At 38.3% G+C, this 14305-nt stretch overlaps 1 protein-coding gene across 1 annotated transcript in view; it reads right to left on the bottom strand.

The window, feature by feature from the left end:
• Positions 1 to 431: 431 nt before the first annotated feature.
• FAT4 (FAT atypical cadherin 4) overlaps positions 432 to 14305 on the bottom strand; it is a 159176-nt gene continuing 145302 nt past the window's right edge. Inside the window, exons 14-17 of the mRNA XM_004588166.4 lie at positions 12547 to 12671; positions 10441 to 10658; positions 6090 to 6351; positions 432 to 3498 (exon numbers count right to left, since the gene is read on the bottom strand). Of these exons, the coding sequence (XP_004588223.2) occupies positions 1634 to 3498; positions 6090 to 6351; positions 10441 to 10658; positions 12547 to 12671 (2470 nt within the window). The 3' untranslated portion in view covers positions 432 to 1633. The remainder of the gene's footprint in view (positions 3499 to 6089; positions 6352 to 10440; positions 10659 to 12546; positions 12672 to 14305) is intronic.

Genomic DNA, 14305 nt, shown 5'->3' on the forward strand with positions numbered 1-14305 from the left:
ATTCTGGGCTGGATCCTTGGAGAAAATCAGACCCAGACATTTTCCATAATTACCTTTAATTCACCACAGCTTCTATAAGTATAGCCCTGGCCCAAAGCTGGCCTTCAGTGAACACATTCTACTGGGAACTTCCAAACGTTTATTGCTAGAATGTTTAAATCAGGTTCATGGCTAAGTCAGTCCCTCAAGACCGGCCTTGTCTAGACTCATACTCCTGGGACGTCCAAGAACTCTGACAGGCAGAACTGTGCTGAAACAACATTAAAATATCTGTGTTGGCAATTTTCCAAATCAGATTTTGTGAAAGAAAATTATGTTTTCCATACACGGTTCAGCTTACCATACTCTATTGACAAGCAAAGATCACTCTCAATTGGGCATGTGTAGAGTGCAGAAAGACGGAAACTTAATAGCAGACTATGAACACAAGGTATTTTAAATAAATATTTTAATTCTATTGTTGGCATTTACAAGTAGAAAGCATACAGTATGTTACAAATATCAAAATGTGAAAAATATGAACGTTACAAAAGTAACAAATGTAAAAAAAAAAAAACCAAAAAGGTATTTTCTTACCTTCCCTGAAAGTAAGAAAACTATTCAGCATAGGAAAATATCAGTATCAAAAACACAGCTTAGGTTTAAGAAAAAAAGTTTCTGCACACAGTATTAAAAAAAGAACTACAAAATTACAGAAAGTAAGAATTGTTGAAATTTAACTTTATATAAATTATAAAAACTGGGTACTTGGGGAAGATGTTCTATGGTTGAAAAATCAGTCCTATCATAGGCTTTGCTCAGGTAAATTCTTTGAACAAGTATAAAATGTTTGCTGCAATAAATAAGTTTCCAAGTGTCCCTTACAAGAGTTACTGAGAACATCATTCCAAGGTAGGAGGGTGGCAGTGTTCTAAGGACAGCCTGCGGTCATTTGGGGCCTGATGGAAGCCTGAGCAAGTCCGAAGGCCACACTCACTTGAAAAAAAAAATAATAATAAAAGAGATTCAGAAGTTTGAATATAATTTTGTAAGAAAGTGTTTAAAGTGCCGAACAGAATGACTTCATTTCAGTACCCACTGTCAATGTAAAACTTAAGCAAATACTCAGCCATTTCTGAGCAACCTCACATACGAAATCCATAATTTTGCAAAGAGTTAATACTTACTTAGTCTTTCACTCAAGGATAGGAGGGACCTTTTCTACACTTTACACAAATGGGTTAAAACCCAAGGATCTTGCAAGCAAAACATAATTATAATGATACAATGGCAACAATACACATACCCCACTGTGATAGCACAAGTTCATTTCTGGCATCGTAATGGTATTATTTTTTTTTTTAAATCACAAATCAAACACTGGTAAAGAAGAAAAACTTTCCAAATGCTGCATGCCACATAACTAAGTTACAGAATTCAATGCATGCAGGCAAATAAACTCAACCAAGTGTAGTTAAATTAAAGAGTTGTCTTGAGTCTGTTTCAGCAGCATTGTGGTTATTATTTTTAAAGTTTCCCTCCATCACCAGTCCATACTGGCCTGCTTTTCAAATGTGACCCAATCTAGTGGGCAACTTCACAAGGATTGGAGTGTTTCTTGTTTTCCTGTGTTTCCAATGCCAGTCTATACCTTTTAAACGTACTGTTCTGTTTCCCCGTCTTTGGGGGTTGGCTTAGTTGTCCCACCTTTACCGTCTTCATTTGTTGCTGCTTTTTCTGGGAGAGACGCTAAATCTTTAAAAACATCTACATAATGGCCAAAGCCAGGTCCCCAGTTCAAAAGGTTGTCCCAGTTGAAGTTTCCTGCTTGCTGCCCAAGCTTCATGGGCAACGTGCTGTCGGCACCCCCGGGCGCTGCTGCCTGGGTGCCCACAGGTCCTCCCTCTGCCCTGCGGCCATGGTACCTTCTGGGTTTCAATCTGGCTCCATAGTTATCTTCATCGTCTGCGTCAGATTCATTGACTTGAGATAATTTCGGCATCCTGGAAGTATATACCATTGGTTTTTCCCTGTCGTATTCCATTTCTGAGCAAGTGAAAGACTCATGTGAGTCACTATCAGAAGAGGATTCTGGAGCCGGAATGCCATCTGCTGGGTTCCTGGTTCGGGACAGGGGCCTTCGGCAGTCCTCCTCTGAGGACGACCTCCCATGGTCTGCACTGCAGATACTTGGGTTTCGAGGGCGAGGCGTGTTGAGCCTCTCTACCTCTTCAATGGAAAGCCCGACTGGAGGGGACGATTCCAGAGGAATCTGCCCAATTGGCTGCTTGAGTCGACTCCCCGGTCTAGAACCGTGTGAGGCCATGGCCTGAGGACTCTTGCTTCTCCTGCCCAGCCTCGTGGCATAGTTAAAAAGGCCTGGTTGGCAGGCCTCACCATGCAGTTCCAATGTACTCCCATCCCTTATGGGAAGATGCAGTTCCCTGGCTGGGCTGTTCCTATAGAAACTGGAAGACTTGGAGAAGGGCGCAGGGCTGTGTCGGGACAGGGGGTTGGGCGTAGGGCAAGCTGAGTGACTCAGAGAGCTGGTTCTTAACCCTGGCCCATAGGAAGTCTGGTATGTCAAGCTGCTGGCTCCTAGGGGCATGGGAGATTGCCTAGCGAAGCCCAGTGGGCTGTGTCTCTGGATGGAAAACTTGGGAGTGTGGCTGCGGAACTGCTTGTAGTGCTGGATGATGTCTGCATCTGAGGGCGCGATGCTGCTGGCGTTGTCAATGTCGTAGTGTTCGATTTCCTGTTCCGGGGAAGCCAACGGGGCGCTGGGGATGGTCTCTGAGTTGTGCGGGATGTCGGTCTCATCATAGATGAGGTAAGGGTTTTCCCTTTCAATGATATCTGGTTTAGGGTTCCCTTCAGGCTGCTTCCTCACAGTCATGTCGTCCCCATAAGGGGGGATGTTGTCTGGGTCATCAAAAGCCACATTTTCACTTCCCTTCTTCTTCTTCTCCTTTGGTTTCTTCTCTCCTTTGTGATTCTTGGGCTTCTTCCCCCTGCACTGATTACACAGAATCAGGCTGAGCACTAAGAGGGCCAGGACTGTCGCACAGCTGCCCACGATAGCTGGCACGGCCCACAGAGGCAAGGAGATCTCCTCGGGGCCCTGAGTCGGAACACAGACGTGTCCTCCGGGACTTCCGGCTTTGCACATCTTCCCCGGAGGACAGAGGATGCCAAGACAGGCCACGACCGTCTCACAGGTCCTGCCTGTGTGCGATTCAGGACAGCTGCAGGTGAAGCCCGAGTGCAGTCCTGGCTCACAGCTGCCCCCATTCTGGCACGGGTGGGAAGCACAGTCTCCGGGAGGAACACATTTGTAGGCGTACCACTGATTAATGCACAGTAAATCGCCCCAGCAGGGGTTGCTGGCACAAATGTTTGGGCCACGACAGCCGATCTTCACAGAGGGATCTGTTTTTGAGATGGAGGCCAAGCTGTGCTTCCCGCTGAAAGGAAGACTCTCTCCGCCGTACAGCATCGATGCGATGCAGCCGTCAAAACCTGGGTGGGAAAGCGAGAGCAGGAAGATGTCTTAGAGAAAAAGCCAACAGTTCAAACAAATGCAAGGCTGAAAGCTGCTACAGAAAATCGTCACAAACACCACGTGAAGAGTTTATTAACGCACTTCACATTCCTGCTATGGGGAAGAAAAGTCTGTGGATCTTATTTTAGTTTAACTTAGTAAAATATGTAATGCTTTCATGACAGAAATAGGGAGAAGACTGACGGGCCACTGTTTGTCTGAAGACTTACGAATGACATCAGACAGTCTGCATATTTCTAATTTTTTAATGAATTGATTGATGGATTGATTGAGAGGGGAGTTGAGCGAAGCTCCCTAAGATTGATTCATTCCATCAAAGCCTATAATTCCCATGTTTGGATGAGAGCTAAAACCAGGAGCTGGGCATGTAACCCTGAGTCCTCTGTGGCTGACAGTAACCCAAACACGTGCGCCACCACCACTGCTTTTCAGTCTACATGAGCAGATAGCTGGGATCGGGAGGCAGAGTTCTATATTAAACCCAATCACCCTGATGTTTGGATTTGATTAACTGGTATCTTATCTGCTCGGGTAACTTTCTGCTTCCAGGCTAATTTTTGCTTTTATTCCATTTTTCCTTGATTTAACTAAATGTTTGTTTTTATTTGTGAAATGCATATATATATATATATATATATATACACACACATATATAACATATATGTACATGTATATACAAGATTTGTACACCAAGAAATCATGTTTTTAAGTTTCAACAAAATACAAAAATAGGGTGTAATACTGCTGCCAAGGTTTCAAGCACAGGTTATTCAGAAGCAAAGGAGTAACTGTAGTCATTGCAATGATTTGTTGGCTAGCCAAGAGTACAACAGTGGCAGTAATACTTTATAAAATGAGAAAAGCAACACGAGCAAAATAAATAAATAAATAAATAAATAAGACCTGATATAATTCCATAGGATGATAAGGGCTTAAAAAACACAAATTGAAAATTACTTTATTAGACTTGAGTGTCAAAATGTTACCTTAGTAATATTGTCTCAGCACACAAGAATCTATTTCACTAATAAAAATCATAATTATCTATATTGACTGGGCCCAGCAGCGTGGCCTAGCAGCTAAAGTCCTCGCCTTGAACGCACCAAGATCCCATATGGGCACCGGTTCTAATCCCGGCAGCTCCACTTCCCATCCAGCTCCCTGCTTGTGGTCTGGGAAAGCAGTTGAGGATGGCCCAAAGCTTTGGGACCCTGCACCCGCTCACTTGGGGAGTGAATCATCGGACAGAAGATCTTCCTCTCTGTCTTTCCTCCTCTTTGTATATCTGACTTTGTAATAAAATAAATAAAATTTTTTAAAAAAATCTACTTTGACTGAATTTCTTACAGCATTCATATAAATCACCCATATTTTATATAGGAACATATAATCTGGGATTTAAATTTTGTGCCACAATTAAGTTATTCTATCCTGTATTTTTCAATGTTTCCTCTTATTTGATGCATTGTTCTTACATTGTGACCTTTCTTTTCCTATTCTTGATACACTCTTTCTATGACCCATTAAGTATTCCTAATGTTTGTTAATATACTACTAAGTTTCTCCCCACTGGTTTTCTCTTACTTTTTAAAAGGCAGTACTTTCAATTATTCATTTGTTTATTTTCATCCTTAGTTGAAAGCCAGAAGCATAGGGAATGGAAGAGAAGGCTCGGGGAGGGAGGAAGAAAGAAGAAAGGATATGGTCTATCTGCAAGTTCACCCAGCAAAGTCCCCCAGGAGTTGGAGTTGGGCTAGGCTGAAATCAGGAGTCCTATCTGAGTCTCCAATGTGGATGACAGGGACTCAAAGATTTCAGCTATCCCCTGCTTACTCGCAGTTGTGTATTACCATGAAGCTGGAATCTTAAGACAATCTAGGACTCAAATCCAGGAATTCCAATATAAGCTGTAACCTTGACGTTATCTACTTTTTAAATATCTCCATCACTATATATTAGTACTGCTTATTATCCTATCTTCAGTCACACCAGTAAGATTCAAGTACAAATGCCAATTTCCCAGGTAAGTTTCCTTCTTCAACTTCTCAGACTATTAGAATTGTAAATTCTTCCTTTACATCACTTGCCATAAATGAAAATACAACATTTATATATGTGAAGATCCCTCATTTCTCATGTTCCACAGGGAAAGTGTCTATGAATGAGTGACGAAATAAATAAACAAATAAATAAGTAAATAAATAAATTGATAGATAAATTGCAAATAAATGCAGGGTAGACAAACAAAACATCAAAGAACCAGAAACCGACTTATTCCTGATAGGAAAGATGTCTATGGCTAAAGGAAACGATAACTTATAAGTTATGAGACACTTTCTGTAGATAGTCATGGTAGTTACAATACTCATAATTGACAGTATTAAAATACAATGTCTTAAGAAATAAATTTAATTTTCAAAAAATTGTGTAGTACATGTGATTCACCCTACATGAACAGATTGTAGCTGGTCTTGGCCAAAAAAAAAAAAAGGCCAATTACTTTCTGAGGGACAATTCCACTCTCCTGTATTCAATATAAGCAATTCACCTGTTTGAGTATCTCGATAAGCCTGATTGGGTGGAATTCCTCCAAGAGACATAGTAAGAACCTCGAGGCCTCCAAAATCCTGAGTAGTGTGGATGATATCTCTGTTATATATCCTGTCAACAGACAATATGGTGACAGTTCCATTTTTCCCGATCAGGAATGTATGCCAGTGGCCATCTGCCACATACACTTCAGGAATATTTCTCTCCACTTTTCCAGCAATTCCTGCATCTGATGTATAATGTACTTTGCCATTCTTAATCTGTAAAACATTCAAAAAGTAATGTTAAAGTTAAATGGGCTGATGCAAAAATAAGGAATCTAAACCTTGACTTATTCAAGTAGATGAAACAGCTAACAAGTCTGAGTGTATAAGACGCACACTGGCTCTGCAATACTGGGTAATATATGCTTCTATGTTTGGTACAAAAGGCTTTCGAAAAACTAATGGAATGTATATCCTGAAAAACTTTACGTACTTCAGTTTTTGCCTATCAAGTACATTAATTTTTAATTGAATTTTCCACAAATTTTTCAAAGTTTTCTCATATTTTTAATACTTTTCAAGGAATTCTTCTATTTATACTTAATATGCTCAAGATGCATATAATTTTTTCAGTATATAGTTGTGTTTACAAGGGAGCAAATAGTTTTCCTAAGATAAGCAAACTGCTTTTTTGAGGATTGTCCATATTTATGTAGCCACACATACACATATATAGTTGCTCAGTTGGCAAACAGCTCTTTCTGATTCCAAAACCATTCACACCAGAAAAGAGTCACAGCTGGGAAAAATTAGGGGAAAAGGAAAGTCGTTTTGTTATCATCTGTTACACAGTGGAATTATAGGAAAGAGTGAAGCCTGTGATTTATATCATTTATTGAAATGAAAAGCTATGATCAATACAGGCTGCACTCATAATACTGAGGTGTCTGAACAAGTCTTCGCTTTGTCCTTAACAAGTTATCTAAGGGATATTTGGTTTCCTTTATGTTCTACAGGCAAACACTGGGTAACAGGATGCTCCTACTCTCATTTCCAGCTACTGAGTTTCCAGTATTGAGTAGTCCACTTTAGAAATTAAATACTTGATGAGGAAAGATGAACATTTGGTTTCGGGAGTACAGTCCCATCGCTAATGTCAGACAGAGCTGATCCATTGGCAGAGGGAAGAAGTGGCTCTGCTAAAATGACAGGGCTGGAGGGATGGATCTGTTTATTTTGTCATTCTGATCAGATGCTATTTCTCCATATAGCAAACACATCTGGGAAAACTAAAAATCAGTTCATTTGTGCTTGATGGAAAATATGCCTAACACATTTACATATGTTATTCATATAGCAATATTTTATGAAAGCCATCTTTCCAGATAATCATATATTTCAGTACCAAACTCAGGGGGGAAAAGTAAAATTATAGTTAAATGACAGTAACATTTCATCAAATGGGCAACATTTCATCACAGATAGTGAAAACAGCAACTCTCTTTGGGTGCCAGAGTCCTTTTGGAAAAGCAACATTGGAAAGCGCCACGTCCCAGCTGTTTCTCTCCCACTTGGTTTTATGATGGCTTCCTTTTATTCGAGAAAATTCTGATGAAAGTGCAGTTGCAATATGTAGTGGAATCAGGTAAACAAGAATAAACCCCCCATTATAACATTGTGTGTCCCTTTTCCTAAGCAACACTACACTTAACATATGATATCCTTCAGAACTTTCAAAATACCATATGAATTTTTGCCTAGATTTGAGTATTTGTTCATTCACTTGATTTTTAATTCTTGGTTCTGTATCATAGATGTAGTCTTGCATCAGCAAACAGAAAACAATGGAACTGATTTGGAATGCCATTACAAAACTCCAAATACAGAGCTAGTAACATGGCATGCATGAAAAAATGCTTTAAATGGAGCTTTCATCTTTGAAATTTGGTCTTTTTCTGAATAGAACCTCTCAATTCCACATAACCTTCTTTCTGCTCACATTGCAATGTCCTCTCTGGCACCCTCTCTCCTCTAATCATGTGGAATCTTCGTTAACCACTGTTTCTTCCAATTCTCACAAATTGTCTTAATTTCTCACACTTAGGAGAAGATCGTGTGTGTGTGAGAGAGGGGAGGGGAGGAGAGTAGACAGAGCAGTGAGAGACAAAGAGCAGCTGATTCAGCGCAAGCAGAACAACGAGACAGACACTCTTCAGACTGTTCCGAATCAACCAAAGGGGGGGAAGAAGGAAAGCAGGGTTTTGGCCTCGGATACCTATTTAGCCCAAATCTGTTCTAGCAAGGTCCTTAGCCCTGCTGGCAGAGCACACTCCAGTCACCCAAATAATCTTCCTGCTCACAGCAGCTATTCTTCCAATGTAAGTCCTTCTAGCTTGTTGCTTCCTCCCTTCCGACTTTACTGGTCAAGCCCTCTAATTTCAAAATTGCTTTTCCAAATTGCCTTGCAGAATAGGGCATTTTGGTCTGCACCAGTCACTGCTTTCATTAATCAGCACTAACTTTCCCTTAACAAATGTTTTCTAAGTGCAGCCTACCAATGCCACAAAAGCTCCAGAAATTGAATGTTGCTGTGCTTTTGGAAATCACAAGTATTTATGGTAACAAAAATGGATGCTGACATTCAGTTTCTTCTTTATAAAGAGGAAAATGTTCTGTCTCTAATTTTTTCAGCCACGTTGTATTTTGACTGAATTCCTTGGCTTAAAGAGATAACATACAGGAATATGTCATTTAAATGGCATGAGGACTTGGAAGCTGTTTAAGAGATAATGCACAGACCTCAATGTCAAAGTCTGCAAATACATGACAAGTATTTCTTTCAGACGATGAAGTTCCTTCTACACTTTTTTACATTCCATATTTCTTTGCTTCCTTTACCTCTAATATCTTTGTCAATCAAGCTTGTAAACATGGAATAACAGCATTATAAAATAACCCCTGTGTTCCATTTTGCAAGTGCTGTATTATTTATTAAACTGGGTTCTTGAATTCAATTAAACAGACACAGATATATAACTTGAGGATGTTATCTGAGGCCTAATCTGAATAGGATATCACACTGACCTCTGCCATCTGACAATTCCTTCTTGGGTCTGCTTTGTTGGATAATGTAGAGTGGCAACATTCCAGGCCTTTATCTACCGAACACCAGGGACACACCCCACTTTCCAACTCTAACACCTGAAAATGGCTCTAGGCATTGCCAAATTACCCCCGGTTCACTAGGGAGTAGAATCACCTCCAATTGGAAATGCCCAGAATAGGAAGAATATAATTAGCGATTCTTAAAAGATTGTACTTTTTTCTACTTATTAGAGATATGACCATGCAGCACAACAACCAAAGCTAGCTCCAAAGAAAGAAATTTGAGTATAAAAATGCTTATGTTTAGAGGTGAAGAATTTATTTTAACGCTATCTGTAATTAAACTGAGCAATTTCCTATGTATATGACTGTATTTCTTTATAAAATAACCTGTAATGAATATCATAATATTGAATTATATATTAAAAGAATTCAAGAAATCTGGGCTTGTTTTCTTATGAATTTACCAAGATTTATATAAAAAGCAATCAGTCAATTTATAATGGAAAAAAGCGAACTAACAGAGAGCATTCAATATAACTAAACTTAATCATTTCATGGTGATATTTGTAGAGAAAAAGCAGAACAATAGTTTCAGGAATGCAGAAATCTATGAACTAATTAAAAACTGCACTTAATGGAATCATTTGCTAGCTTAGTATCTCACAAAGAAGAAAAGATTATTAAAAATTAAATGATAAATCAATCCATCATTCTAATGAAATATATTGAAAGATTACGTATTTAAAAGTTATTTGAAGTATCTGGATGAAATTTTACTGACACTATATACTACATACTATAGATTTCACTCAGACAGTAGACTGAATATTGTTCCAGAATTAAGCCCTATATTTTGTAATTCTGCCACTGAACAAGTACATATGAGTAATTGAAATAATTCTTGGAGAAACTTTCTTTTCCATTTCAAAGATACATACTTTCTTTTGCATTATTTAAACATTGTAACAAAATGGTATACGATTTTTCTGACAAAACATATTGGAACAAATTCTTTCTGTCTGGCAATGGTTTTTACTCTAAACTAAAACTAAAGTTTTAAGAAACTAACCACTAAGATTTTGTATCTCTGGTAAAGCCTAGGGCATGGATAAAATAGATGATGCTGGAACAGTGCCCAGCATTAGTTGGAACTCTAAGCGTTGTAAAGAAAAGGACAGAAATTGTGGGAGAAATGATTTAAACCATGACACAGCAGGTGTTCTAATCAAATGGAGTCACCACTAGTTTTTATCTAACCTTCACAGTGGTATAATTGCTGATTTCTTGTATATGGATTAGAATGCCATTCTCGCTTCTTGTCCTGAATTTGACTTCCAGACTGTTCACACCAAAGGGTTCCAACATGGCACCTCGGATGCTCTGTCTTAACAAGTATTCCCGTTTCTCATTCTGACTCATGTGGTAGTCCAAGCGCCCTTTGCCCTCCAGTGATAAGGCAGTATCAGGGGTAATCGCTGTAAGGCAACAAAAACAGAAAGGTGAATGTATTCATTAGGCACGTCTTAGACTTCTCTAGAGGGACAATATCATACGATAGATTTTTTTTAATATTAATGTCTGGTAATCTTTCTAAAAAAGCAATTTCCATTTCTGGTTTTATATTTGAGTTTATTTTAACTGCTTAAATCCATTTCAGGACCATGAAATTCAAAACACCTTAAGACAGTCATTAATCATTTGGGAAATATTCAACAAAATATTTACTGCATGATACAAATCATGAATATCTAAGAAGGTATCCACCTGTTGAAAACAGGAACTTGAGAGATTTTCACAGCCAGATTCACTTTATTTCCAAAAATCATGAATGAATATAAGTTGCATAGTTAAAATGATCTGTGTGACCTTTAGCCTCTTGCATGTCGGAAATTTGGACAAATCACACAATCAAATATTTATATGTGTAACTGACTTTATGTTGTACAATAATCATTTTGGTTTAATTTTTTACAAAGGTAGTCAATGTGTGTAATTATACCATAATTTGGCAAAATGTGCACTCTCCAGAAATGTAGAGCTTCACGTGACATAATATGACTAATACTAGCAATAGAAAGAATGCTTCATTAGCACTAAATAACACACCTTATAGGTGTAAATTTTACATAAATTCTACGTCTGGTTAAGAAAAGGGTCTCAGGGATTTCTCAAGACAGTGATTCATTTCTTATTCCAGATATAACTGGGTTCCTACTGAGTAAGTGCTGACTGTATTCTCCAAAAGTCATGTGTCAATGTGCTTTTTCTACATTTTCATTATATTTGAAAAAAAAAGCCTTTTGCTTGCACTGTATCCTAAGACTTATTAAACATTTCTACTCATTCCATAACTGAATCAAGTAATCTTTAAGAAACTGGTAGATGTTTACAATTGACAAAACAATTTTTATTAGTAAAGATGCCATTTAGGTCAACAGAGCACACAGCTTGAATTTAGAGAACACTGTTTGCTAACAATGTTTGAACATCATACATGTCTTATTCACAAATAAATTAGCAATATTAAAGCCAATTAAGTGAGATAGTTTATAAAGCAATATTCTTGACCCATTCCAACTATTTATACATAAATAAAACCATCATCATTAGTTTTAATATTGCCATTGTATGATGTTTTGAGTTCAGTGTTTATACTTTTCAATTAAGTAGAAATGAACTCACCAGAGAACTGTAACACAAGGGTAAATCATATTAAAACAAACAAAACAAAAAGCTTGAACACAGCTCCTAGTATTTTCCATTGCCAAACAGCCCTATCTATAAAACGAAAACACATCAACATGGTGTTTGTAAAATGCTCAGTTTTAATTAGTAAGCCACTTTTCAAAAGGATTTGACTCTTCCTAGAGTTGATACATTAAATTACAGCATCACTATACTGTAGTTTGTGGTACAGGCCAAGTCCAAGTTGCTTTGTGGGATACCCCCAACACACAGGTGATTGCTTGTATTCAACCACACCCTTTGTGCTAATAGGATACCTGGCAGGAACAGGTGGTGGCTCAGGTAGTTGTGTCTGTGTCACCATCTTCTAGATTGTGTCCCTGACTCCTGGTTATGAGTCCCTGGCTGTCGTGAGAATTTAGGGAAACCAGCAGATGGGAACGTGATATGTGCATGTCTGCTAGCCTGTCTTTCCTCTCCTATCTCAGACTTCAAAGCGAATAAAACAATAAAAGCACCATTATACAAGTATCTTAGCAATTACTGCCCATTTAATATACTCATTATGAGAACTTAGAAAGAAAGCATAGTTCTAGAAATTCAGCTACTTATTTAGGCATGTATAGTTTATACTTGTGTGGCTGTAGTTTCCAGTGGAATCTGGGACAGCTTACGTACATTTCTCACAGTATTTTCCAGTTAAGCCTTCTTTGCAGTGACACTGCTGCCATGACCAGTAATCCATACACGTGCCACCATGTTGGCAGGGGCTGCGGGTACAAGCGCCTTCTAGTCTAGGACATCTAAAATGAAATCACAGTAAAGAGGCATGAAGTACAAACAAGAGACATGGAAGTTGGCTAAAAGTAGACAGAAACTTTAATTTTAGTTTTTGTTGAATTGTTAAGTCCTGGGTTATTTGAAGCTCAGGTTACAAGGCACTCTGGGAGCAATGAATCACACTACAGTAGTCATCATGTAACAATCAGTCAGCCTCATAATAAATCAGATTAAATGAAAATAGTATCTTGCATAATGAGAAAAACTGGGAGACTCTTTCTGTTTTGATTTGTTCTCATTAGAAAAAGACATCTTAGCTAAATAAGTACTTTGGTTAGCATGCTCAAGAAGCCACATATTTACTGAATCAGGCACCAGATTGCTCATTAACATTTACTGATGCTCTATTACACACCCAATACTATGCTGAGCATGGAGGTAATCTGAAAAACAAAACAAAACAAAAAACCCAAAACTCTTCATAGAGTTTTTCCTGTGTATTACAGTTAAAGAAAATATGAAAAGTTAGAATGTGAGAAAAATAAGTTATTAAGTCATTTAGCAAAAAGAAGACTCTTCTGTGGGAAGGTTAAGGCAGAGGATGGTTATAGAGAGATTAAGAAACTGCAGAATCTCTGGATTTTGCAGTCAAGGAATAATTTATCTTTTAAACTCTAAACAAAGTCAGGGAAGAGGGTATATATGATCAAAAAATATTACATGCAAAGTAGACAGTAAGTGAGGAAGCTCTGAGTGAGGGCACATGGGGCCAAAGTGGTGAGACAAAAATGAAACAGAAGAAGTGTCGGCCTGTGGTCAGGCAGCGAAGCAAGCCAATCACACACACCAAGTTGAGGACTTGAATTTTCACTCTGAGGGAGGCAGGAAATGACGGGAGTGTTTTTGAGCAGAGAAGTAACACGATCTGACTCGTGTTTAACAATGTCTTTTGGTCGCTGATAGATAGAACCTGACATATGTCAGAAAGGAAAGGGTCAAGAAAGGCCTAACAGTTCTGGCACAGCAGGTTTTGACATAAAAGATGTTCATAATATATTTTTAAGTGAAAAAACGAAATCCAATACTTAAATAAGCATTTTTGTGACTACGAAAAGAGATAGAACTAGGAATACCGATGTATTAGCCATGGTTAGCAATCAGATCCCTCTTTTCTTTAGAGCACATCTACTAACAACATAGCAGAGAAAAACAAAGACAAATGGCACAAGAATCAAAATAGCTATTATAAATGATAGAGTGCATTATGACTTCATTATTGTAATTCCTTTATTAGTGATATCACTCAATAAGTGAAAGTGAATTAAAGTTTCTGTGAATTTGTGTTCATGATAGTAATTAATTCATGATAAAATTGGAAATAACCAATGTGGACAACAATAATTACAATGGAGCACATAAATATTATGAATGTGAAAATAGCTTAAAGGCATTTAGCTCTGGATTGTTTTTATTATGCTTCTTATATATTTCTAAGTTTTTCCAAATTTCTAATGGACAAAGATCATTCTGAAAATACAGGATAGGGCCAGAAGTGGCACAGCACTCTAACCTGCCGCCCTGAGCACCAGCATCCCATATGGAAACTGATTAGTGCTCCAGCTGTTCTACTTCCAACCAGCTTCCTGCATGTAGCTCA

Source organism: Ochotona princeps, chromosome 7 (assembly GCF_030435755.1).
Source record: "Ochotona princeps isolate mOchPri1 chromosome 7, mOchPri1.hap1, whole genome shotgun sequence".
NCBI classification, from domain to species: domain Eukaryota; kingdom Metazoa; phylum Chordata; class Mammalia; order Lagomorpha; family Ochotonidae; genus Ochotona; species Ochotona princeps.